This window comes from Paroedura picta, chromosome 2 (genome assembly GCF_049243985.1).
Source record: "Paroedura picta isolate Pp20150507F chromosome 2, Ppicta_v3.0, whole genome shotgun sequence".
Taxonomy (NCBI): Eukaryota; Metazoa; Chordata; class Lepidosauria; order Squamata; family Gekkonidae; genus Paroedura; species Paroedura picta.
Window position 1 is genome coordinate 96,350,481 of NC_135370.1, and position 23,888 is coordinate 96,374,368.

The 23,888-nt window shown below is 43.2% G+C and overlaps 1 protein-coding gene across 3 annotated transcripts in view; it reads left to right on the forward strand.

Moving 5' to 3' along the window:
• Positions 1 to 23,888, forward strand: part of ZNF143 (zinc finger protein 143) — a 49,158-nt gene extending 25,270 nt beyond the window's left edge. For all 3 annotated transcript variants that reach the window (XM_077321775.1, XM_077321773.1, XM_077321774.1), the window contains exons 10-16: positions 977 to 1,102; positions 10,944 to 11,123; positions 13,955 to 14,182; positions 17,416 to 17,564; positions 18,736 to 18,897; positions 20,001 to 20,147; positions 23,149 to 23,888. In XM_077321775.1, coding sequence (XP_077177890.1) covers positions 977 to 1,102; positions 10,944 to 11,123; positions 13,955 to 14,182; positions 17,416 to 17,564; positions 18,736 to 18,897; positions 20,001 to 20,147; positions 23,149 to 23,232 — 1,076 coding nt within the window. In that variant the 3' untranslated portion in view covers positions 23,233 to 23,888. The remainder of the gene's footprint in view (positions 1 to 976; positions 1,103 to 10,943; positions 11,124 to 13,954; positions 14,183 to 17,415; positions 17,565 to 18,735; positions 18,898 to 20,000; positions 20,148 to 23,148) is intronic.

The following is a 23,888-nucleotide window of genomic DNA, read 5'->3' on the forward strand; positions in this document are numbered from 1 at the left end:
TTGAGCTCCTCTAAGTGGGAGCGGTAGAATACAAACATCTTATCCATGGGTTCCTCTTAATATTTAAGAAACTGGCCAAGGAGTGGAGCATGTTCGGCCCTGGGTGAGGGTCCAGACTCCAATCCAGCCCAATCAGGGTGCGGTCAGTGAAGCTGGCCACACCCTGATTAAGCTGGCCCCTATAGCTACTGTCCTCCATGGCCAGCCACTTGCCGCTCTGCCACCCTGCCCACAGACGCACCTGGCTGCTGGAGCCATTGTGTCTGTGATGCTCCACCTGTGATGCTCCACCTGTGCAGAGCACAGCAGCCAACTGCGGTGGTGAGGAGGAGCTGGCTGCGCAGCACCACCAAAGAGGCAGCCCCTTCACTGTCAACAACCCAGCCGCGTTGAAGAGCATCAGCATAGAGGAGGTGCCGCAGTGGCCAGCACAGCCATGAGGCACTACCATGCACCATGTGCGTCCAGTCCAATGCGGCTTTACAGGTAGGACAGTGGTCGCCCGCAGCCAGTCTGGGGCCCGCCAGCCCCAAGGCCGGCATGCCCCCACCCCACCATCTTCGGGGGGGGGAGGTTGCAGACAGGGCGGGAGGCCTCTCTGCACCTCCCAAGGCCTGCCTCCCACCCTCCCTTTCTGCTGCTAGCGCCTGCTGCATTTTAGACTGCAGCGGGCTTGAAGACTAGTACTACCAATAAAAGATGGTAGATGGAGATCAATGGCTCTGGACATCTGAACTAAGAAGTTTGTTTACATAATTACTAGAACATATCTTGGTGAGACAAGAAGTGAGAAACAGAAAGACATAAGAAACAAAAACATTTCTAAATCCAAGGACAGATCACCACTTTTCCAGTGTAAAATATATTGAGATCAAGAGACAAACAATACAGATAGAATATAGGATACGTGTCCTGATTTTGTGGCAAGATTTATTAATTATCCTAAACTTAACATATTCATAAAATGTATTTCAAGGTTATGGACTAAAAAGCCATGTCCGAACCCACACTGGAGAAAAGCCATATCGGTGTTCAGAAGAGAACTGCACAAAGTCATTTAAGACTTCAGGAGATCTACAGAAACATATCAGAACACACACAGGTATGTGGCATACTTATTGCATCCAGTTCCTATTATATTTCCTAGTAATATATTTTGTACAAACAGAATAGCGTTTTGAAAGAACCTGGTCGGCCATAGGATGGCTTCTGTTTTTTACTTCATGGTAAGCATTTACTCCCAAATTTCTACTTTTCCAGAACTTGCTTTTGAAGCCTGATTTGCTTTTACACATCAGTATTTTGAAACTGCAAATTGTAACCATGTTAAAAATAGCTTATTTCCTATTATGTGCCTTCCCATATTAACAAATCATAACATCTTTTAAATGGACTTTGATGAATGGTAGAGGACAGGAAGGCCTGGAGGATCATTGTCCATGGGATCGCGATGGGTCGAATGCACCTAACAACAACACCATCTTTTAAGTTCTAATACATTTCTAAGTGATACTATTGCTGTCACCAAAGAACAATTAATCTCATCAGGGCAGTCTTAGTGTACTGCTTCCCTTGTTTAGGTAAAATAACTTTTACTGACTTTCTGCTTAGCAGCTTTCAGGTAAATGAGGCAGCTGGTGTTTGTATATGTCTGTGTAAAATACCACGTTTCTCCCATGCCTCTGCAGTCTTCCCTTTCCTCCCCTTTCTATCAGGACAAGGAGATCATCCTTGCTGGCTGCAGAAATGTTTTAGGCAATGCATTTCAAAACCTAAAGTGTACTTTGTGCCAATGAAAATGAGGCGAGAAAGTAAAAGAGAGTTGTCTGTATTGGTAGGGCTACATTGACATGTCAACCACAGAAAAACATTTTGTAGCTATTTCAGCGCAGTATTTTCTTTAACATATTCTCTGCACATGCCTAATATAATGTCTCTTCTCTCCCTGTACTACTTTGTCTTTCTGTTAATCCTGCCTTCTTTTCTGTACTCTCTTCTCACTGTGTATATTATAACACACCCATTCTCTCCAACTTCTTGTGTTCCTCTCATTGCATCTCTCTAAACTCCGTTACCCTGTCCCCCTACATCCATATTGCTTCCTTTTTTTGCAGCAACAACAGCCCAGGTTCCTTTCAACCTGTATTTCCCCTATTTTCTTTAGTCTCTTTATGCTTTGTTTCTGTTACCCCCTCTCTTGTCTCCTTTGCTGAACTGAGTCACAACAGCACATAAATCTTTCATTTCCCCATCACTTCAACAAAGCCTTGACTCTGCAACATTTATTTTCAAGGTCAGGAGCAGACCTTGATTGTGTGACCGAGGCCTGGGTGTGGGAATGTGAGACAGTTGCTTTGACAGAACTGACCTCACTTGGGTACTCAGTACTTCACCAATCTTGGATCCATTGTAGGGGAGTGGGGGTGGCAATCCTGGTCTTGGGAGGCTTTCTCCTACAGGGTTCTCCTGGCCCCGGAGATCAGTGGGTTGGAGTGTGTTGTCACTGGGTTGGACTCAGTTGAGAGCTTGGCCATCTGGCTAGTTTACCGCCCACCCAATGCCACGGCATATGACCTGTCGCGCCTCCTGGAGGCAGCAGCTGCAGTTTCCCAGGCTTTTGATCCTCGGGGACTTCAACGTCAATGCGGATACGCTGCCCCCAGGATTGGACCTGTTGTCATCCATGTTGATACTGGGGCTCTCACAATTTTTTGCTGGGCCCACCCATCAGGCCAGCCACACCGTCAACTTGATCTTCAGGGCTAGGATAGAAGTGGTTTGGGATATGGCTTTAGCCGTCCCATGGTCAGACCACTATGCTCTGCAGGTCCAACTCAGGATACCACCCCCTCCCCAACTGGGCGCTGCTGAGACTCATGGATCCACTTGGTCTCCAGAATGCTCTGTGGGATCCAATGTCTCCTGGAGTCTCATTAGCGGCCTTAGTGGAGGACTGGCAGTCCCGTACGTTGGCTGCTATCAACGAGGATTCCCCCAGATGTCCTCTCTGCCCTCGACTCATACAGGCCCCCTGGTTTATTGGGGAGTTTCAGGAGAAGAAGAGGGAACTGAGAGGACTAGAGTGAATGTGGCAGAAGACTCGTGATTAAGCTACAAGAACATCTTATTTCACTCTTATGAGGGCGTATGAGATGGCAATGAAAATGGCAAAGCAGAATTTCTTTGTCATGGAAATTGCGCCCACAAGCTCTTTGCCAGCCCAATTGTTAAATATTAGTCATTTGGATCTTGGCTGCGAGGCATTAGCATGCTATTCTGTGAATAAAGTCTTGTCACTTCGCCACGACCTTCTGGCCACAGTAGATACAGTATATGAACTGGAGGCCTGTTGGCTGCCTTTGGAGGTGATTGATGGCTTCAATTGGCTCTCTTTACCTGAAGTGGACAATCTGCTGGGGTCGGTAAGGGCCACCACTTGCCCCCTTGATCTGTTGTGGCTCCTCAGAGGAGGAGGCCTGCAGGTAGGAGGCAAGCTCAGGGATATTATTATTCTCTCCCTGTCTACTGGGGAGTTTCTTGAGCTGCTGAAGGTTGCGGTGGTGTGCCCCCTCCTTAAGAAGCCATTGTGGGATCCGCAGGACCCAGCCAGCTACTGCCCGGTTTTGCATTTGGCATTTCTGGGTAAGATAGGTGAAAGCGCTGCTGCAGACCAGCTCATAGCATTCTTGGAGGAAACTTCAGTGCTCAGTCCGTACCAGTCTGGCTTCTGTAGAGTGGAGACAATGTTGGTCGCCCTGATGGATGACCTCCGGTGCCAGCTGGATCGAGGTGGGTTGGCTCTGCTGATTCTATTAGATCTGTCACCTGCATTTGATGTGGTCAACCATGAGCTGCTGGCCCACTGCCTCGCCGGGACAGGGATGTTTTAAGCTGGATACACTCCTTTCTCCATAACTGGAGCCAGAGAGCTGTTGTGGGGGAAGAGTTATCATGCACATATTGGCTGCCTTGTGGGGGTTCCTCAGGGCGCGATTCTCTCCCCCACACTTTTCAACATCTTTATGCACCCTCTGGCCCAGCTGGTGCGGAGCTTTGGGCTGGGCTGTCAACAGTCCACTGATGACACCCAGCTCTATCTCCTGATGGACAGGACTTCCCCCTCTCTCCTGAACCATTTGCCAGATGTTTGGAAGTGGTGGCTGGATGGCTTGAGCAGAGTCGTCTGAAACTCAACCCCGCCAAGACGGAGGTCTTGTGGTAGGGAAGTAGGAGGGCAGGCCAGGAAGCGTGCTTGCCCTGCCTGGCAGGGATGCAACTTATCATCACGGCCCAGGCCACGGCTTTACGCTCTGCGGGTACTGACATGTTGGTGATTCCTGGCCCTAGAGAGGCACACCTGGCCTTGACCCAGGGCCAGGGCTTTTTCAATTCTGGCCCTGCATGAGCTCACCGTGAGCTGCGGGCCCTGTGGGAGCTTTCTGCTTTCCGCAGGGCCTGCAAAATGGAGCTCTCCTGCCAGGTCTATGGTTGAGGTCAGGGCAATGAGGAAGATCGTGCCCCTTCCGCAGGGCTAGTGCTAGCACCTGGGTTGTTGTCAGCTAGGGCCTCCCTCTTCCTCCCCTATAGTGAGTTATTAGATTGCTGGGCATGGGGATCTAGTTGTTTTATTGCTTTGTTTGCTATGCTTTTACCGTGTTTATTGTATTTGGAATGTTCTTTTAACGGGGTTAATGGGTTTTTATTGAGGACTTTGTGACCAGCTGTGAGCCATTGGAATGTAAGTGGCGGGATATAAATTAGCGATCCCTAACCTGTGGGCCGCGGACCACATGTGGTCTTTCGACTAATTGGAGGTGGGCCCCGAAGGACGCCTTCTCCCCCCCCCCCCCGGCCCTTTACTTCATCCTCCCCAGCCCTTTACAACACACTTCATTGTTGTGTGTCTGTATCTTATTTTGAAGGGATGTTTAAACATTACCATAGCGATCAGAGAGCATTAGGGCAGTGGTTGAGAGTAGAGGAGTAAGCTACCCCCCCCCACTGGGCCTCAGTAAAAGGCGTTGAGTGGTCCCCGGTGATAAAAAGGTTGGGGACCACTGATATAAATCACATAATAATAAATAATAAATAAATAAATAAATAAAGTGAGGGAGTCTTAGATGCAGGTGGGCTTTGCAGTACTGGATTTTCAGATAGTCAGGTGGATAGGGAATTGGTTAGAGAACCGCACTCAAAGAGTTGTTGTCAATGGTGTTTCGTCAGACTGGAGAGAGGTGAGTAGCGGGGTACCTCAGGGCTCGGTGCTCGGCCCGGTACTTTTTAACATATTTATTAATGATCTAGATGAGGGGGTGGAGGGACTACTCATCAAGTTTGCAGATGACACCAAATTGGGAGGACTGGCAAATACTCCGGAAGATAGAGACAGAGTTTAACGAGATCTGAACACAATGGAAAAATGGGCAAATGAGAACAAGATGCAATTTAATAAAGATAAGTGTAAAGTTCTGCATCTGGGTCAGAAAAATGAAAAGCATGCCTACTGGATGGGGGATACGCTTCTAGGTAACACTGTATGTGAACGAGACCTTGGGGTACTTGTGGATTGTAAACTAAACATGAGCAGGCAGTGTGATGCAGTGGTAAAAAAGGCAAATGCCATTTTGGGCTGTATCAACAGAGGCATCACATCAAAATCACAAGATGTCATAGTCCCATTGTATACGGCACTGGTCAGACCACACCTGGAGTACTGTGTGCATTTCTGGAGGCCTCACTTCAAGAAAGACGTAGATAAAATTGAAAGGGTACAGAGGAGAGCGACGAAGATGATCTGGGGCCAAGGGACCAAGCCCTATGAAGATAGGTTGAGGGACTTGGGAATGTTCAGCCTGGAGAAAAGGAGGTTGAGAGGGGACATGATAGCCCTCTTTAAGTATTTGAAAGGTTGTCACTTGGAGGAGGGCAGGATGCTGTTTCTGTTGGCTGCAGAGGAGAGGACACGCAGTAATGGGTTTAAACTTCAAGTACAACGATATAGGCTAGATATCAGGAAAAAAATTTTCACAGTCAGAGTAGTTCAGCAGTGGAATAGGCTGCCTAAGGAGGTGGTGAGCTCCCCCTCACTGGCAGTCTTCAAGCAAAGGTTGGATACACACTTTTCTTGGATGTTTTAGGATGCTTAGGGCTGATCCTGCGTTGAGCAGGGGGTTGGACTAGATGGCCTGTATGGCCTCCTCCAACTCTATGATTCTATGATTCTATGATTCTATACTACTGGCTGGCTTCAGGAGGCTGGAAACACACCTACTATCTGCACACACTACTGAATACAGAGAAAAGAGCAGCAACATAAACATAGCCATTCTTCTGATTTATCCTCATTCTTTATACTCTTGTGCTAAGTGACAAAGTATGGGCATTTGGAGTAAGCAATGCAACTTTGTATGCTTTGAGCTCTGATCATGATACTAATAGCCACAAGGTATAGATAGAACACTATGAGTGGGGCAGTAATGCTCTGTATTCTTGGTGTTTGGGAGGCAACAGCAGGAGGACTTCTGGAATTCTAGCCCTGCTAGTGGACCTCCTGATGGCTTCTGGGTTTTGGCAACTGTGTAACATGGAGTGTTGGACTGGATGGGACATTGGCCAACATGACTTCTTTTATGTTCTTACATGCTTGGTCTTACCCAAACACACACACACACTATTGCAGTATTTGTCTTGTGGCATCATTAGAAAAACTCAGATAATATCTGACCAGTTCATACAAATGTTTCCTATCTGTCATATAAACATACTCCCAAGTACATTGGCTATGAGCCTTCTTTACAAATACTGAATGAACCTTCATGCGTGCATTAGGTCACAACAGCAGTACATTCACTGGAAGCTGCCATTAGTTCCAGCTCCCTGGTGAGTGTGCCTGAAAGCATGCTGGTTGTGTTAATACATCACAATTTTATACTTACCTATAAAACCTTATACAAGTGTACCTTGAAAAGTGGGGGTAATATCATGTGACAGTATTACAATCTCTGTGTTAGAATGTATGTTGTTCCCCACCACCACCTATTGCCATTTTCTCCCAACAAAGCTTTTGAATTTGGAGCACCACCAGGAAAAAATGGATTGACACAGTGGAATTAGTGAGAAGGTTCAAGTACCCCACTACCTCTTCTTTTTGTATTTCCCCCAAACCAACATATTCATGCACTTATCTGTAGATAAATGTGGAGTGGTAGAAATAAAGCCCTAAGGGGTAGGTGGGAGAAGAAAGGGGCGAAGCCTGTCCATTGTAAAAATTCCGAGCAGCCAATCGGGAGCTTCGCGGCTCCCGATTCGCCGCTCCGAGTGTCACTCTGCCCCCAACTGCCCCCCCCCAACATGGCCTGCCTTCCCCCATGGTAGCCATTTCAGTGCTGGCCGCCGAGAGAGAAGGTGGCCCAGCAGCCCAGGCCACAAACAGGCCGCAGGAGCCTGGCTGGCCACCTGCAGCCATCTGCCAGAAGCCCGGGGGACCCTGCAGAGCCGGCCAATGGCGCAGCCTTCTGCCTGCCCCTGGGTTTGCCAGAAGGCTGTGGGAAGCTCCGTCAGCCTCTAGAGGCTTCTGCCGAGCCCTGGTACAACCTCGACCCGTCCTCGACGTGGCCTGCCAGAAGCCCGCGGGAAACTGCCCAGTCGCCCGCTGGCTTCATAGACACGGCGGGGCTGTTCCTGGGCCCTCCAGAAGCCAGGGGCAGCCTCCAGAACCGGCCGCTCCTCTGCCCTTCTGCCGGGCTGACGGGACGCAGCGAGGCTGCCCCTGGGCCCACCAGAAGGCCGCGGGAACCTGCGCCGCTGCCTGGAGGCTTCTGCCGGGCCCTGGAACAGCCTTGCCACGTCAGCAATGCACTAGGGCAATCCCTGGGCCCGCCAGAAGCTCAGAGCAGCCTGCGCGCCCGGCCTTCTGCCCGGCTCTGGGATGGCCTGCCCAGCCCAGGGGGAGCCTGCCCCTGCCACCCCAGAAGGCCCCTGCCAGCTGCGGACCTGGCCGGATCATCAGGTAAGCTGCTGCGGGGTGGGGCCTCCACTGTCCCTTCCCCTTGCCCCTTCTTCCCTTTCAAGGCCCATTTTTAGAAATGGGCTTTGAAACTAGTTTTATACTAATTCAGTTTGAAAACTAGTAGACGTTTGAAGCAGTGGAATATCTTTTGCAAATCCAAGAGGGCTTCTGGTAATAAAGAACATTGCTTTTTCAGGATCTATTATCATGTCAAAATAACTGGATTCCAGCTACATGCTTTCTGAAGAAAAAATGTTAAAACCATGAAGGGCAGGGTTTACAAACAGGCTATGTGACATTCTTGCAGACATTCCATTCCTTATGTTTGAACTAAAGATTGGCTTTGAGAAAAGGTTGTTGCTGGGTGGATCCAAGTGCAATTCAGTTATTTTCTGCTGGTAATATGATCATAACATCAAATAAAGATTATAGAAACTATAGCAACATGCCACTGTAGCATGTACACTTAAAAACTCATAAGTCTTTTTGGCAGAAAACTGACAACTTTGCTAAGGAGTGATTTGCAGTTTCCTCTACTGATAAGCTAATAGTTGCCTGTCTGAAAGATCTGTTTTACGGCTTTTAATTATAGTGATAATAAGCTGTCTAATAAGTAGCTTAGTAATACATTGAATTATAAAAATTCTACTTTCACCCATCCCTCTTAGGCTTCTCTCTGTGGCATGACAGTATACAGGGACTCGACAGTTCTTAGCAAAAGCAAATGAGAAAATTCAGCACAACAGCATCAGGGTACGCCAGCGATATAACATTCATTGTAGGGGTTTAACTATTGATCTGTATAGGTGTGTTTAAGATAGTTGTATGTAAATGAAGCCACAGACAGATGTATTTTCTAAGAATTACTGCACACATTTTAATGTAGGTTTTTATCTTTTATGTTACCCGCTGCCAGATGGCTCGCCAATAGCAGCAGGGAAGAAATCCATAAATACATTAAAAAAAACATTCCAGACATTTTCTGTTCTGTAGTGTACTATGGCCATAGTCTGAAGAACTATGTAGGTAGCTCAGTGTGCCTTTGCCACCAACCTCTCTTTCTCACGCAGCAATTCTTTATGCTGCATGACATACCTTGTTTGAACGGGGGGAGGGGATATTCAGAAGTGTGGATGGGTAAGAGGGTTTACTGGTTCAAGAAAAGAAGTTAGAAGTTTTCTTGGGGTGCTCTAACACTTGAACCTACTTGTAGTGCAATCCTAAGCAGAGTTACCCCTTTCTAAGATCACTGAACTTGGTTTAGGATTGTTCTGCTAAAGTAGTTCTCTGGACTGTAGTCTGTGTCTTTAAAAATTGCTCCTTGATTTAAGAAGTATACAGAAATAGCAGATACACTAAATTCTACTAAAAAGAACATTTATGTTTTGCATAACCTATACATTCTTGCATGATGGTTTTTTGTTTTCTATTTTAAAAAAATGAGGCATTTATGGGTACCAAATTTATTGCTTTTGAGAATTACCTTTTATTCATCAACACAATGAACTATATAGTTATGGGTAATTGTAAATACAATTATAATTGTAAATTATAAATACAATTATACATTGGATGGGAAGAGAAAACTCTATACAACTACTGAATACATTGGGTTGGAATCTATCAGTTTTTCCACTAGTACAAGGGAAGGAGGGAGAGTATGTCTGTCAATTCCCCTCCTCACTGCAGCCATTATCCAATATGGCTTTTTTGTCTATGTGGACAAATCCCTAGAATCCCTAGTCTTTTTACTGATCAAAAAGGTCATTCCTCCTTGTTCTGTTGTAAAAACTGGTAGGTTCAAATGTTTTTAAATTGTAATTTTCTCCAACTTTAAAAACAAAAATTCAGAATAATTTTTTAGAAATGTAAATAACACTAATATTCAAAACACACGTGAATCAGATTTAGAATTGACTGCTCTAGCTTAGGAAGTATCTGAAGCCTGGGGGGTGGGAGACTCTTAGCAGGGTATAATGCCACCTTTCAAAGCAGTCATTTTATCCAGGGAAATTGATCTTAGTCAGCTGGAGATCAATTGTAACAGTGGAAGATTTCCAGGTACCTCCTGGAAGTTAACAGCCCTACTTATACTGAATTAGACCATATGTCCCATCAAGGCCAGTACTGTCTACACAAACTGTCACTGGCTCCCCAGAGTCTCATCTAGAAATTTTTCACGTCACTTACAGCCTGTTTTTTTAACTGGTGTTGCCAGAGTTTGAACCTAGTTCTTCTTACATACAAAAAAAGAGGCTTTTCCACTGATCTTCAGCCTCTCCCCTTAAATTATTTCAGAAGAATTTTAAAAAATACAAAGAACATTTCAATTTCAATGCAAACATTCCTTGGAAAGTGAATTATTTTCTAAGGTGAATCCTGCCTGCTTCTTCTTTCTCTTTCTGACTTCAACCACAGTGCATTGAGGGAATAACAGACATGCAAGAAATATCCTAGGCATACATTCAGATTACTCAGTTTGCAGTTTCTACTCAAGAAGCTCATAGTATTGAACCTTCAAACCATATTTGAAATTTCCTGAGTTTCAATAATACTTCTTTTAAAAGGGGGATTATATTCAAGATTGAATTACTGACAATAGTGCAAGAAACAAAACACATAATTCTGCCTGCAGTAAATATACCAATAATCTGTTCCTGTGTACACTTCTGTCCCAGTGAGGAACATATTTCTTAGAAAGGGTTTTTAGGCTTGCAGCTGTAATCACTTTGTAACTTCATTTAAATGCAGCCACTAGTTAGGTATTAGAAATGGCAATACAACAGAAGCTAACAGAAGGTGTATGTTCATAATAAAAAGAAGAAAGTTGAAGAAATTTGCAAATTTAGTAGCAGAATTGTCAAATGCAAACCAATTGAGGAAAGTACTGCTTCTTAAAATGTGTACTGATTAACCTACCTTTTTAATTTTCTAGGTGAAAGACCATTCAAATGCCCTTTTGAAGGATGTGGGAGATCATTCACAACATCTAATATTAGGAAAGTTCACATCAGGACACATACAGGGGAAAGACCCTATTATTGTACAGAGCCAGGATGTGGGAGAGCCTTTGCTAGTGCAACTAATTACAAGAACCATGTGAGAATACATACAGGTATTTGTGTTCTGTTTTATAGTATTTTGTTTATAATTAACAGGTTTTGTCTATCTCCTCCATTATTTGTTTGAGAGGTATTACATAAAACATCTCTGAACAAAGCTGAATTCAAAGCTGAATCTAGCAGTCTTATGGATAGCCCTATACTTCTAACAAGAAAAATTCCATTTGGATTGTGTTATATTGTAAAGTGCAAGATTTGAAAACAAAACAACCGTACTTTTAATTTAGAGCTGTTTGTTACTTATGTGTTATGAGGGCCAGATCTGACATAAATGTCACTTTGTTGGGTTGGACCATATGTGCCATATAATGCCAGGTATCAGAGATATTTTACCATTGACCATGACCAATACTCCTCAGTGGAGCTCAGGGCCAAGCCAGCCATCTTCACCCCTTATGACTGCCAACTCAGGGTTGAGCAATCCCTGGAGATCTGGGAGAAGGTCCTGGAGAGGGCCTGCATTGGGGAAGGGAGGGACCTTGCACAAGAGGGCTAGTTTATTGTGGGGAATGCCCTGCTCTGCTCCGATAGCTATGGCCACACTATCTATGGCAGAGCCTTGAAGTGTGTTTGTGTCTCTCTCTGGGTAATGGAAGAAGATCATCTCAGACTCTTCGCTAATGCTGTGCAATGCTAGGCCGATCAACACTTCATGTGTAAAGGAAATTTCAATGATGAGGGTGAAACGGTCACCTTGAAAGACCTCTCCCCCCAGATCTTTGGTCCTACATCAGTCCTGGACTTCAGGCCAGGAAGGGGATGGGGTGGCAATACTGATTTGGTAGGCTTACTCTTTCCGAGCACCACAGATTCATAGAATCATAGAGTTGGAAGGGGCCATACAGGCCATCTAGTCGAACCCCCTGCTCAACGCAGGATCAGCCCAAAGCATCCTAAAGCATCCAAGAAAAGTCTGTATCCAACCTTTGCTTGAAGACTGCCAGTGAGGGGGAGCTGACCACCTCCTTAGGCAGCTTATTCACTCCCAGCACTAAGAGTCCAGTAGCACCTGATTTTATTTAATTTAACTGTGTTTTATAAATTAAGATGGTTACTTGTTTTATGCAATGTGTTGGAAATTGCCCCGAGCCAGCTATGCTATGAAGGGCGATAGACAAACCCCATAATAAATAAAATTAAAAATAAATAAAAGATTTTATGGTGATGAAAATTCTGCCAGTGACTGATTGGAGCTGACCTGTCACTCCCATTGGTTAAGGGATCTAAAGGATGCACATTACCATTGGCTTGAGCTGCCCCTCCAGAAGGATAGAAGGATAGAGAAGCCAGCAGGTCCTAGAGAAGGAAAGGCTAGAGCAAGCAAGGCTCTAAGAAAGGAATGCTGGAAGAGGGTTGGTCTAGAAGAGTAGTTTATGTGGGCAGAAAGAGCTGAAAAACAGAAGGGTATGTTTCCTGAAACAGCAGAGGTTAAATGTCAAAGTTCACATGTTTTGAAATATTATTTGGCTTCTACTACATTTCAGTGTATAATTTCAAGTAAAGAAGGGAGGGATGGTTGCTGTGAATTTTGAAATTTTGAACATACTGCAGCATAGATCCAAAAAGTATCCTTGTTGGTTCTCTTGGTATCTTGTTGGTTTTAAATACAATTGACCATGATATTCTGTATTGTCTGGATTAGTTAAGTCCGAATGGCACTGTTTTGTGGTTGCTTCATTCCTTCCTTTAGGATATGTCCTAGAAGGTAATACTGGGACATTATTGCCTTCTTATGTAACCTATGGCTTAAAATAATAAATGGCTTGTGACCAAAATACCTAGTGGAATATTTGCTCCTCTCTGACTTTCCCATTCCCTGCACTCTATGAAATGAGCACTGCTTTAGGTCATCATCTGGCAGGAAAAAGGAATTTTGATTGTTTTCTGCTTTCTTGGACTGCTTCTTAATTTTATTTTATTTGCTTTATATATTTTAATCTAATGTAAACTACCCAAGAATCCATTTCAGGATGAAAAGGCAGTATGTAAATACTCTTAATAATGAAATGAAATTTTTATCAATTGACTCTCTTTGATCCAAGGAATTTAGGAAAAACCTTGTATTTGTATATATTGGAGCATATTTGAACCACTGTTATTTAAAACAGTGGTCCCCAACCCGCGGGCCGCAGCCCGGTGCCGGGCCGCGAAGGCCTTGGCTCCAGGCCACGGCTCCTTCTTTCCTCCCCCCCCCCCGAAGCGAGAAGCTCGCCAGGCCGCAAGCAAATCGGCTGCCAAAGCGGCCGATTAGCTCACAGCCTGGTAAGCTTCTTGTTTCGGGAGGGGGGAGAAAGAGAAGCTTGCCGAGCCGCAAGCCAATAGGCTGCTTTGGCGGCCGATTGGCTGGCGGCCCGGAGGGGCCGGGAGGGGGAGCCGCGGCCGCCGGCATGGCGGTGGCGCAAACGCGCATGCCCGGACTGCCGCACATGTGCGTTTGCGCAGCGGTCCGCGCACGCGCATTTGTGCTGGGGCTGCCGCGCGTGCATGGGCCCCAGGGCCGCCCTCTCCCCCCACTCCGGAGCAGCGGTCCGCGGCAGCCGAAAGGTTGCGGACCACTGATTTAAAATATATAATTGTCCATTATTACAAATCCTACCATACAAAGTAACTGTTATCCATTAAACAGCTTTTGCACGTTATATACAAAAGGTGAGTCACCAAGATTGACTAGGAAAAGCATGATAAACTGAATTGCACTATGATTCAGAACAGTCCTATACAATTATAAATAATGATTATAATATTTATTAATTATGATAGAAGTATTTCCGCATGTTTATGCAATCTGACTCACTAATACATTGTGTCTGCTTTATCTTTCTAGGGGAGAAGCCGTATGTATGTACTGTCCCTGGCTGTGACAAACGCTTTACAGAATATTCCAGTTTATATAAGCACCATGTGGTACATACACATTCCAAACCATATAACTGTAATCACTGTGGGAAAACATATAAACAAATTTCAACACTTGCAATGCACAAGCGGACAGCACACAATGATACTGAGCCAATAGAAGAGGAACAAGAAACCTTTTTTGAGCCCCCTCCAGGTATGTAGTTAATGTTTGCTATTCACTAGATTCTCTATCATATTAGCAACCTCATCTATTATATCTTGCTAATAGATACTATATCTTAACTATGACAGCTAAAGCAATAGAACTAAAGTACCATCACAAAAGCACTGATTGATTAGTTTTTTTAAAATTTGCGAGTAGAACATATGGATATAAAGACATTGAGCTCCCTAGAGTTATTATTTTTGTAAACCTCTACCATGTAACCACCTCAACAATTTCCCCCCAAAACTAAAAAAGCCTATGAAAAGAAATCTGTTCCAACCCTTGTCCATTCCTATTTTGTTCTTGAGATTGAGTGATCAGAATTGTACTTAGTATTCCAGCTGGAGCTGTATAAAAGTTTGTATTATCCTTTATTAACTGATATAAGTATTTGTTTAACATGGATATTTCAGGGAAACAGATAATATCATGAGGAATTTTATCCCAGTGTGTAAAAGAAAGATTAGGATGAATGCTTACATTTTGATTGGAGTTGAACATTACCTAATACTACACTATTTCATCACCATGACACAATAGGAGGCCTCTTCTCTCTTTTTTTTCTTTTCTTCTTTTTGTTTTTTGAAGGATGGAGAGAGTTGACAAAGATAAACTTTTCTCCCTCTCCCAAAATATTAGAACTTAATGGTGTCCAGTGAAGCTGATTGGCAATAGGCTCTGGATTGACAAAATAAAATATTCCATCGCAACCCCTTGGACAATGATCCTCCAGGCCTTCCTGTTCTCTACCATTCCCCGGAGTCCATTTAAGTTCACACTGACTACTTCAGTGACCCCATCCAGCCACCTTATTCTCTGTCGTCCCCTCAATCGTTCAATCGCTCCCAGCATTAGACTCTTCTCCAGGGAGTCCTCCTCATGAGGGGGCCAAAGTATTTCAGTTTCATCTTCAGGATCTGGCCTTCTAAAGAGCAGTCAGGGCTGATCTCCTCTAGGACTGACTGGTTTGTTCGCCTTGCAGTCCAAGGGACTCACAAGAGTCTTCAGCACCAGAGTTCAAAAGCCTCAGTTCTTTGACACTTGGCCTTCCTTATGGTCCAGCTTTCACAGCCATACATTGCAACTGGGGAGACCATAGCCTTGATTCGATGAACTTTTGTTGGCAGGGTGATGTCTCTGCTTTTTAGGATGATGTCTAGATTTGCGATAGCTGTCCTCCCCAGGAGCAAGCGTCTTTTAATTTCTTTGCTACAGTCTCCATCTGCAGTGATCTTGGAGCCCAGGAAAATAAAATCTGTCACTACCTCCATTTCTTCCCCATCTATTTGCCAGGAATTGAGAAGGCTGGATGCTATGATCTTCGTTTTCTTGATGTTGAGTTTCAAGCCAACTTTTGCACTCTCCTCTTTCACCCGCATCAAGAGGCTCTTTTTAGTTCCTCTTTGCTTTCTGCCATTAGAATGGTATCATCTGCATATCTGAGGTTGTTAATATTTCTCCCTGCAATCTTGATCCCAATTTGTGACTCATCTAACCCCGCCTTTCTCATGATGTGCTCCGCATACAAGTTAAATAGGCAAAGCGACAGTATACAGCCTTGCCAAATTCCTTTCTCAAATTTTGAACCAATCAGTGATTCCATGCCCGGTTCTCACTGTTGCTTCTTGACCTGCATATAGGTTTCTCAAGAGGCAGATAAGGTGCTCTGGTATTCCCATCTCTTTAAGAACTTGCCACAATTTGTTGTGCTCCACACAATCAAATGCTTTTGCATAGTCAATGAAGCAGAAGTAGGTGTTCTTCTGGAACTCCCTAGCTTTCTCCATGATCCAGCGTATGTTGGCAATTTGATCTCTAGTTCCTCTGCCTCTTCGAAATCCTGCCTGTACTTCTGGTAGTTCTCGGTCCACATATTGCTGGAGCCTACCTTGTAGGATTTTGAGCATAATTTTGGTAGCATGAGAAATGAGTGCAATGGTGCGGTAGTTTGAACGTTCTTTGGCATTGCCCTTCTTTGGGATTGGAATGTAAACTGACCTTTTCTTATCCTGTGGCCACTGCTGAGTTTTCCAAATTTGCTGGCATTTTGAGTGTAGCACTTTTACTGCATCGTCTTTTAAGATTTTGAATAGTTCAACTGTTGCTCAGACTTCCTAAGGCCCATTTGACTTCACATTCCAGGATGTCTGGCTCCAGGTCAGTGACTATCCCATCGTGGTTATCAGGGATGTTAAGCTCGCTCTTGTATAGTTCTCCTGTATAATTTTGCCACCTTTTAAAAATGTCTTCTACTTCTGTGAGAACCATTTTGGTCCTTTATCTTACCTATCTTTGCATGAAATGTTCTCTTCATATCTCCAATTTCCTTGGAGATCTCTGGTCCTCCCTATTCTATTGTTTTCTTCTATTTTTTGCACTGTTCATTTAAGAAGGCATTCTTATCTCTTCTAGCTATTCTCTGGAATTCTGCATTCAATTGGGTGTATCTTTCTCTTTCTCCCTTGCATTTCACTTCCCTTCTCTCCTCAGTTGTTTTTAAACCTTCCTCAGAGTTTAAAAGGGGGGTTAGATAGATTCATGGAGGGTAAGTCTATCAGTGGCTACCAGCCATGGTGATTGAGAGGAACTGACACATTCAGAGACACTAAGCCTCTGAATCCCAGGGCAAGAGGCAACATCAGATGAAGGCCTCGGTTCCTATGCCCTGTTGATGGCTCTCCAGTGGAACCAATTAGCCTTTGAGGATATTTATGCCTAAATGCTAGTAGAAAATGATTAACAGAAACTAAATTGCAGATTTAGCTTAATTTCAGTTATAACTTTTGCAAACATGGCATGAATATCAGAATATGTATTTTCTTTTATATGCATAACACCGTTCCAGCATGCAGGATGAATTTTCTCCTTATTAAAGGTAAAGGTAAAGGTATCCCCTGTGCAAGCACCGAGTCATGTCTGACCCTTTGGGTGACGCCCTCTAGCGTTTTCATGGCAGACTCAATACGGGGTGGTTTGCCAGTGCCTTCCCCAGTCATTACCGTTTACCCCCCAGCAAGCTGGGTACTCATTTTACCGACCTCGGAAGGATGGAAGGCTGAGTCAACCCTGAGCCGGCTGCTGGGATTGAACTCCCAGCCTCATGGGCAGAGATTCAGACTGCATTTCTGCTGCCTTACCACTCTGTGCCACAAGAGGCTCTTTCTCTTTATTAGCATAACGTTAGGTTTCATGTAAATTAATTTCTTTCTTTAATCTAATAGGTCAAGGCGAAGATGTACTCAAAGGATCACAGATAACATATGTAACAGGTGTAGAAGGAGATGATGTTGTTTCTGCACAGGTTGCTACAGTGACTCAAACAGGTCTTGGTCAGCAAGTGGCACTTATTTCCCAAGATGGAACTCAGCATGTAAGTATTTAGCAAGTAAAGCTATCCCTGCAAAATGGATTTCAAAATCTGGACTACTGTTTACATTTAATTATCCCATTTATTTACAAATACAAATGTTGGACTCAATAGAGTTAAGCTTTGCAATGTCAGAAATAATTACCACTGGCTTGGCAAAATCTAAGTAATGTTGATATTGTCCTGCAGAAAGATAAGTTACATATGCTTGGTCGTTCCAAAATTTCTTTCTGCAATTTATTACTGCCTACTTACTAGTACTATTAGGATAGGTTTCAGTCAGGTTAAGGAGAAAAAGAGGAGCTAAAATCTTAGTGATTGGATCCTAACGTGCTCTTGCATTAATAGCAGTTTCTTCCAGTGGTGCTAGGAGGGAGCTGCACTTCTAGTGGATTTCTCACTCAAGTCACACCTCCTCCATGCAGCCCACACTGTTGCTGATAATCCCCTGATCCCAATTAACTTTTTTTTGGGGGGTGCAAATTATGGCAGGAAGTCTTGTCATAATTTTGTAAAGAAAATATAATACTATCTGATAACCATCTACTCTACACGAGTCCAAAGGTACCTTTAAGACCAACAAAGTTTTAGTCAAGATGTGTGTTTTCATGTGCACGCACACTTCCTCAGATAATGAAACAAAGAGTAGATCTATCATCTACTCTAAAATAATATATATGGAACATTTTTAATAAGTAAAACTTCTCTGCCATAAGGTTCTCCGCTATGAAACTAACCTAATATTGAGTGTTTAGTGATTGTGAAGTGTTTAGTGAAGTTACTCTAATTTCTTTCTTGTTCTCAAATATTTTCTAGGAGCTATTTAGGCTTTTAAAGTACTTGGGGATTATTTCAGTTGTTACTTTGATAGTTTAACTGCGCACACTGATAATTGAAAACAAGCAGTGGCTTGGATCCAGCAAAGTATTTCCATGAACAAAATATTTTCTACTCAGGGAACACAAATCTTTCACCTGCCCCCTCCTGCTGCAACTCAAAATCCCCCCCCCCCCGCTATTCTTGGAGTGCAGAGGGAGACAAGAACATTGAGCTTTATAAGAAGAAATCATTCCACCTACCAAAATGCTCTTATGGATTCTAACTAATGTGATGAAATTCTAGAGCACAAATGTAGTACTTGTTAGGCTGATTAATAATTTATGTGCTTTTTCAGGTTAACATATCTCAGGCTGACATGCAGGCCATTGGAAATACAATCACTATGGTAACACAAGATGGCACTACCATCACAGTCCCTGCCCACGATGCAGTTATTTCTTCTGCAGGGACACATTCTGTTGCAATGGTTACAGCAGAGGGCACTGAAGGACAGCAGGTAAAAAGTCAGCAAATATATTTTTATGTAGAAAAAGCACAAGGTTGAGTGACCTACATAATCCATCTCACAAAATATTAAGAGAATTTTGCAGCCTGTATATTCTTATTTCAGAGTTTCTGTGGTGGCCTACAAACAGAATCATAAGCATTTGAGTTTGCAACCAGTTGGTTATGCCATTTACCTGAATTTGTAATAGATTTCCCCACTCTGCCCCCCCCCTTTGTTGCTATGAACCATTAAGAATCTTAAAAATAATCAGCACATTGTGCCGAGAAGGAAATAGGTTCTGGTGTAATTATTTTGAAACTGAGATTGTGTCCTTGGCACTTCATGCCAGTTTGCCAGTTTGTTTTCACATGTAGCACTATTTGAAGCTTCTGAATTGTCTTCAAAGACAGCCCCACAACTGGAGTAAATCTAATATGTATGTGACCAGAGTGTGGGCACTAAATCTGGCAGTTACACCAAGGGCCACAGAGGAGACCTGAAAATATATCTATAGATGCAGGTCTGATAATATGGACCCCAAGCTGCAAACCTTTATTGTATTTAATTGTTTAAAACATTTGTATCCTACCAGTTCACCTAGCTAAGTCCTGCAAGGCAGAATCTTCTCTTTCAAAGGAAGTGAATCCCTATCCAGAACATGCCAGTTTGACCTGTTTGTCAGCATTATTAATCAACAGTACTTTAGCAATATGCGAATTAAGTTTTAGTTTATTTGTTTGGTCCTTTACTAAAAAGAATTCCCAAAGAATCAGTTCAGAATATCCACAGTTTTATCCGATTCATCTGAAAAAGAGCAGTAGAGCTGGGTATCATCATTATATTAATGACTCCTTATTTCAGATCTCTTGGTTTCTTATTATAGTTAAATAGATCACTATGGAACCCCATAGCGTAGATAATAGTGATGCAAACAGCTGTCCCATTTCTCCCACCCCATGCCACTTTCTGATACTTAGCCAGCAAGCTTACTCTCCGTAGCTGGCTTTATGGTAAAACTTATTGGCTTTAGAGAATATTAATAATGATCCATGGCTGAAATACGTTTAAAGGTTTAGATTTTCAATATGTAGTTCTGTGTGTTTCTTATGAAGGTTGCCATTGTGGCTCAAGATTTAGCAGCCTTCCATAGTGCTTCACCAGAAATTGGACATCAGCAACATGGGCATCATTTAGTTACAGCAGATTCTAGACCTGTTACATTGCTGGCTACATCCAATGGAACACAGATTGCAGTTCAGGTAAGTAGAATCAGTAGGCTTGGTAGTGTGAAGTGTCTTAACATTCAGCTGTTCCATTATTTCAATAAACAAACTATACTTCTATTCCCAATTATGTATGCTTGATGTGCAATATGATCATGTATATTTCTATTTGAGAATAGTTATCTGTATAAACATACATGACAAAGTCTCTGAGGCTGCATTTTTGCACTTCCTGACAACCACTATGGCCTGTTCAGTGCAGTCTTAAGGCTGGGATAAATCGGCTAAAGTCATCTGAGCATCATGTCCCTTTGTGTCAAGACACTGTGCCCATACAGCTGGAGTCAGAACCCCCAGTGAACTTGATTCTGGACTCAAAGGAGAAGCCAGAACATGGCCTGAGGAAATTCAGGAGACCCCCCCCCCATATGGTAGATGCTCTGGGCATCTATGTTCCTGAGGCTGATCCCAAGGAGCCTGCAGTTGGAGGTTCCCCACAAGAACTTCCCTCTTTCCCCCAGTTCCTGGGGCAACTAAGTACCAGCACAGGGTCCAGTCCACAAGCCCACCAGGATCTGCCTCCACTCAGCAGGAGCAGCAGAGGCAGTAGGCTTGTGTCAGGATAGCTGAGGCAAAGATACAAAGCCAGGCTTGCACACTGTGTTCCACCTCCTGAGCCAGACCATGGTTCTGGTTGGATGTGATATTTTTGCAGCATTCAGGCCCCATTTAAGCCTGGACAATATGAGTCCCAAGTGTTGCTTTCAGAGCAGACAGAGCTGCTTCCCTCTCAGCCTATTTAAACCTAGGCCTGGGAGGGGAAGCTTGTTGGATCATCTGGTCCTCCATCTGGCCATCTGAAAGGCCAAGGTTCTGCCAACACCCAAGGAAACCTAACCGAAGAGTACAGGATATCTGCTGTCTTTATGAAAAACAAACATCTCCATCCTAAGCCTTCCATCGTTAGCATGTTGATACTAGTAAGACATTGGCACAGCTAGTAGGTAGCAGGAACCACTGGACTCAAACCCCTGCAGAGAAGAGATATTGTGGAAAAGACCTCACTCCATGGAACTCCAAACAAAGCAACTGCACTAGAATCCATAGTAACTCTGCATACATGTTCCAATCACAGGATGGAATGCTGACAAGCACTAGCATGTCAGCCAGAGAGGGAAGTAGCCAGAATGTACTGAAATGCAGACATGATGTCCTGTGCCCCTTTTTGACAGGAGGACATATAGAGGAGAAACCATGGCCACTCCAGTTGCATCACCCAGACACTTCCACAGCTCTCTTGGGAGAGGAAGCTACTGGTTTCTACTACTTGTATGGGGCTACAGTGCCATGACACTGCACTTAGCCCTATGGTCAGCGCATATCTCCCTTTCTGTATTCTATGTACCTAGCCTATATTCCCCGGGGGAATCAAAGCTAGTAGCTGTTCAGAGACTAAATGTGCATTGTTTATTTATTGTATCCCAATGTAGAGGAATGGTGGATCCATGTTAGTGTTTGTGCCTTGGTGGAGTGCATCTAAGGATTTTGAGCAGACTAGTGTTTGCAGTATCTATAACAGTGTTTGTGCTCCTTCTTGGCTATTTGTACATGTATGTTCAAGTGTACATGACCTAAAGCCAGATAGGGTACATTCCTTGCACACTCATTTGAGATATGGACATCCTGGATAGCTTATGGAGAGCTCGGAAGAGTTGTGTTTGGCTGCAGTCTTAGTAGGTGTCATAAGCTACACCACTGCTGTGTAGGCACTGTGTAGGTAAGCAGCCCATGTTTCACTCCAATTGACTCTTTAAGCTTACAATAGAATTTTTGTCAGCATAATTTTGCTTCAGCACTGAAAGCATGATGCAGGCTGAGGGAGCATAAAATGCTATGTCCCACTCTTTCCCCATTATGCCCATTTATTGCCCTGGCAGTGGTACAGTTTTGCAGGCATGGGTTTTAGACCACAGCAGCATTGGTGAGATGTTGCACCAATCTTCACAATATATTGATTTAGGGGGTTAGTTGTTGTCCATAGCAGTTTCTAGGGTAGACTTAGGGTTGCTCTTCCAACTGTACCATCTTAAGCAGATATTTTCAAAGGATAGCCATGCTGGTCTGCAGTAGAATAGCTAGGTTTCACATTAGGAACCAACAAGCTTCAAAGGATTTGAAAAGAAAATTCCTTGTCAGATACCTAAGCAGAGATTCAGTTTTCAAATAACTAGTACTGGCTTTCTCAGCCATGGTTTCATGAAACCCTGGTTTTTCTTGATGGCCCTGGAAAGGCTTCTTGAATGGGTGGAAGTTAATATATATATATATATATTTAAATTTGTTAAAATTTATCGAGTGATATGATCAAATATAGTCATGTCATAATATAGTCATAATTACCCCATGGCTAATTATGGGCTTGGAGGGGGTGGGAAGGGGAGAGCCCCAAGTGGGCGTGTAAACAGCTATGCTTTCCAACCACAATTGTGCCACTTCTGGGGTTTCTTGGAGGCTGAATAATGTATGACGAAACAAGCAGCTGGAGAAAATGAAGGCATTTGTTTTCTTGGTATCAGTATGTAATTATTTCATATGTATGATGCATGATGTATGAAGATCATGCTGATCCATCTCATTTGCAGTGAGTTTCTGCCAGACTTGTAGTTAGCACTGTCCAATTGCTTAAAGATTGCTACTACTAATAAGAGAAGATATATAGTAAATGTAAAATGTAAAAAAAACTGTAACTACTGCAGTTTTTGCACGTGTGTTTTTCAGACAGCAATTATGCCCTATGTTTGTAGCAAACAACTTTTGAAACTGATGGGGGGGGGGTTCAAAAGTCATTTTTAAATAGCCCATGCTGGTCACATTATTATAGCTACATATATAAAAATATGATTGATAATACCTGTATGTCTAAAATAGATGACTAAATATGGTACACAAAATGTAACTAACATTATCTGCTTCAAAATAAACCCCAAAAATGTATTTCAGTACATATATTTTCAACATTGTTTTCTTTTGGTTTCAGCTAGGGGAACAGCAGTCTTTGGAAGAAGCCATTAGAATAGCTTCTAGAATACAACAAGGTGAAACACCGGGAATCGATGATTAACTGTGCCTAAAAGAACAATGGAATTAATTATATTTTATTTTCAGTCAGCGTCTGTGCCAGCCGACATCCATAAAAACTTTAACATGTTCTTGCTCACTAATACTCTGCACACTTTTTATGCAAGAGTGAAGAACATTTCATGTCTCTAATGTTTGTGTACATGAACATCGGGAAATAGATGAATACCATCTATCAGACTGATTCTCTATTCAGGAACATGGAGCTAGGATTTCCTGCTTAGATTTCCTTTGCCTGTAATTACATCAGATTCCAAACCAGACTACAGGCAAATTGCATCTGCTGTAGGACTACTGGAATTAAGTTAAAGCCACATGAAACTGAATGAAGTCATTACTGAAGATTTCAGTGTCTAAACCATGACAAAAATCATCATTTCAAAAACCTTTTGCAAATAGAACACTTTTTATTGGTTCCTTACAAAAGAAATTTTGAAATTTGAGACCTATGTAAATAGTACATTTTGAATTGTGTTTCATACACAAGTTGAAGATGCGTCTCGTTTAGTTTTTGCCTCCTGTCTCACTGATTGTAAATACAGACTGTTCATGCTGGAAGTGCTGAATATATTATCTTTGAATTGGATTATGTACAAATGAGGAGCTTTGCTTGTTCAATATTAAAGGAAGTAAACTTAA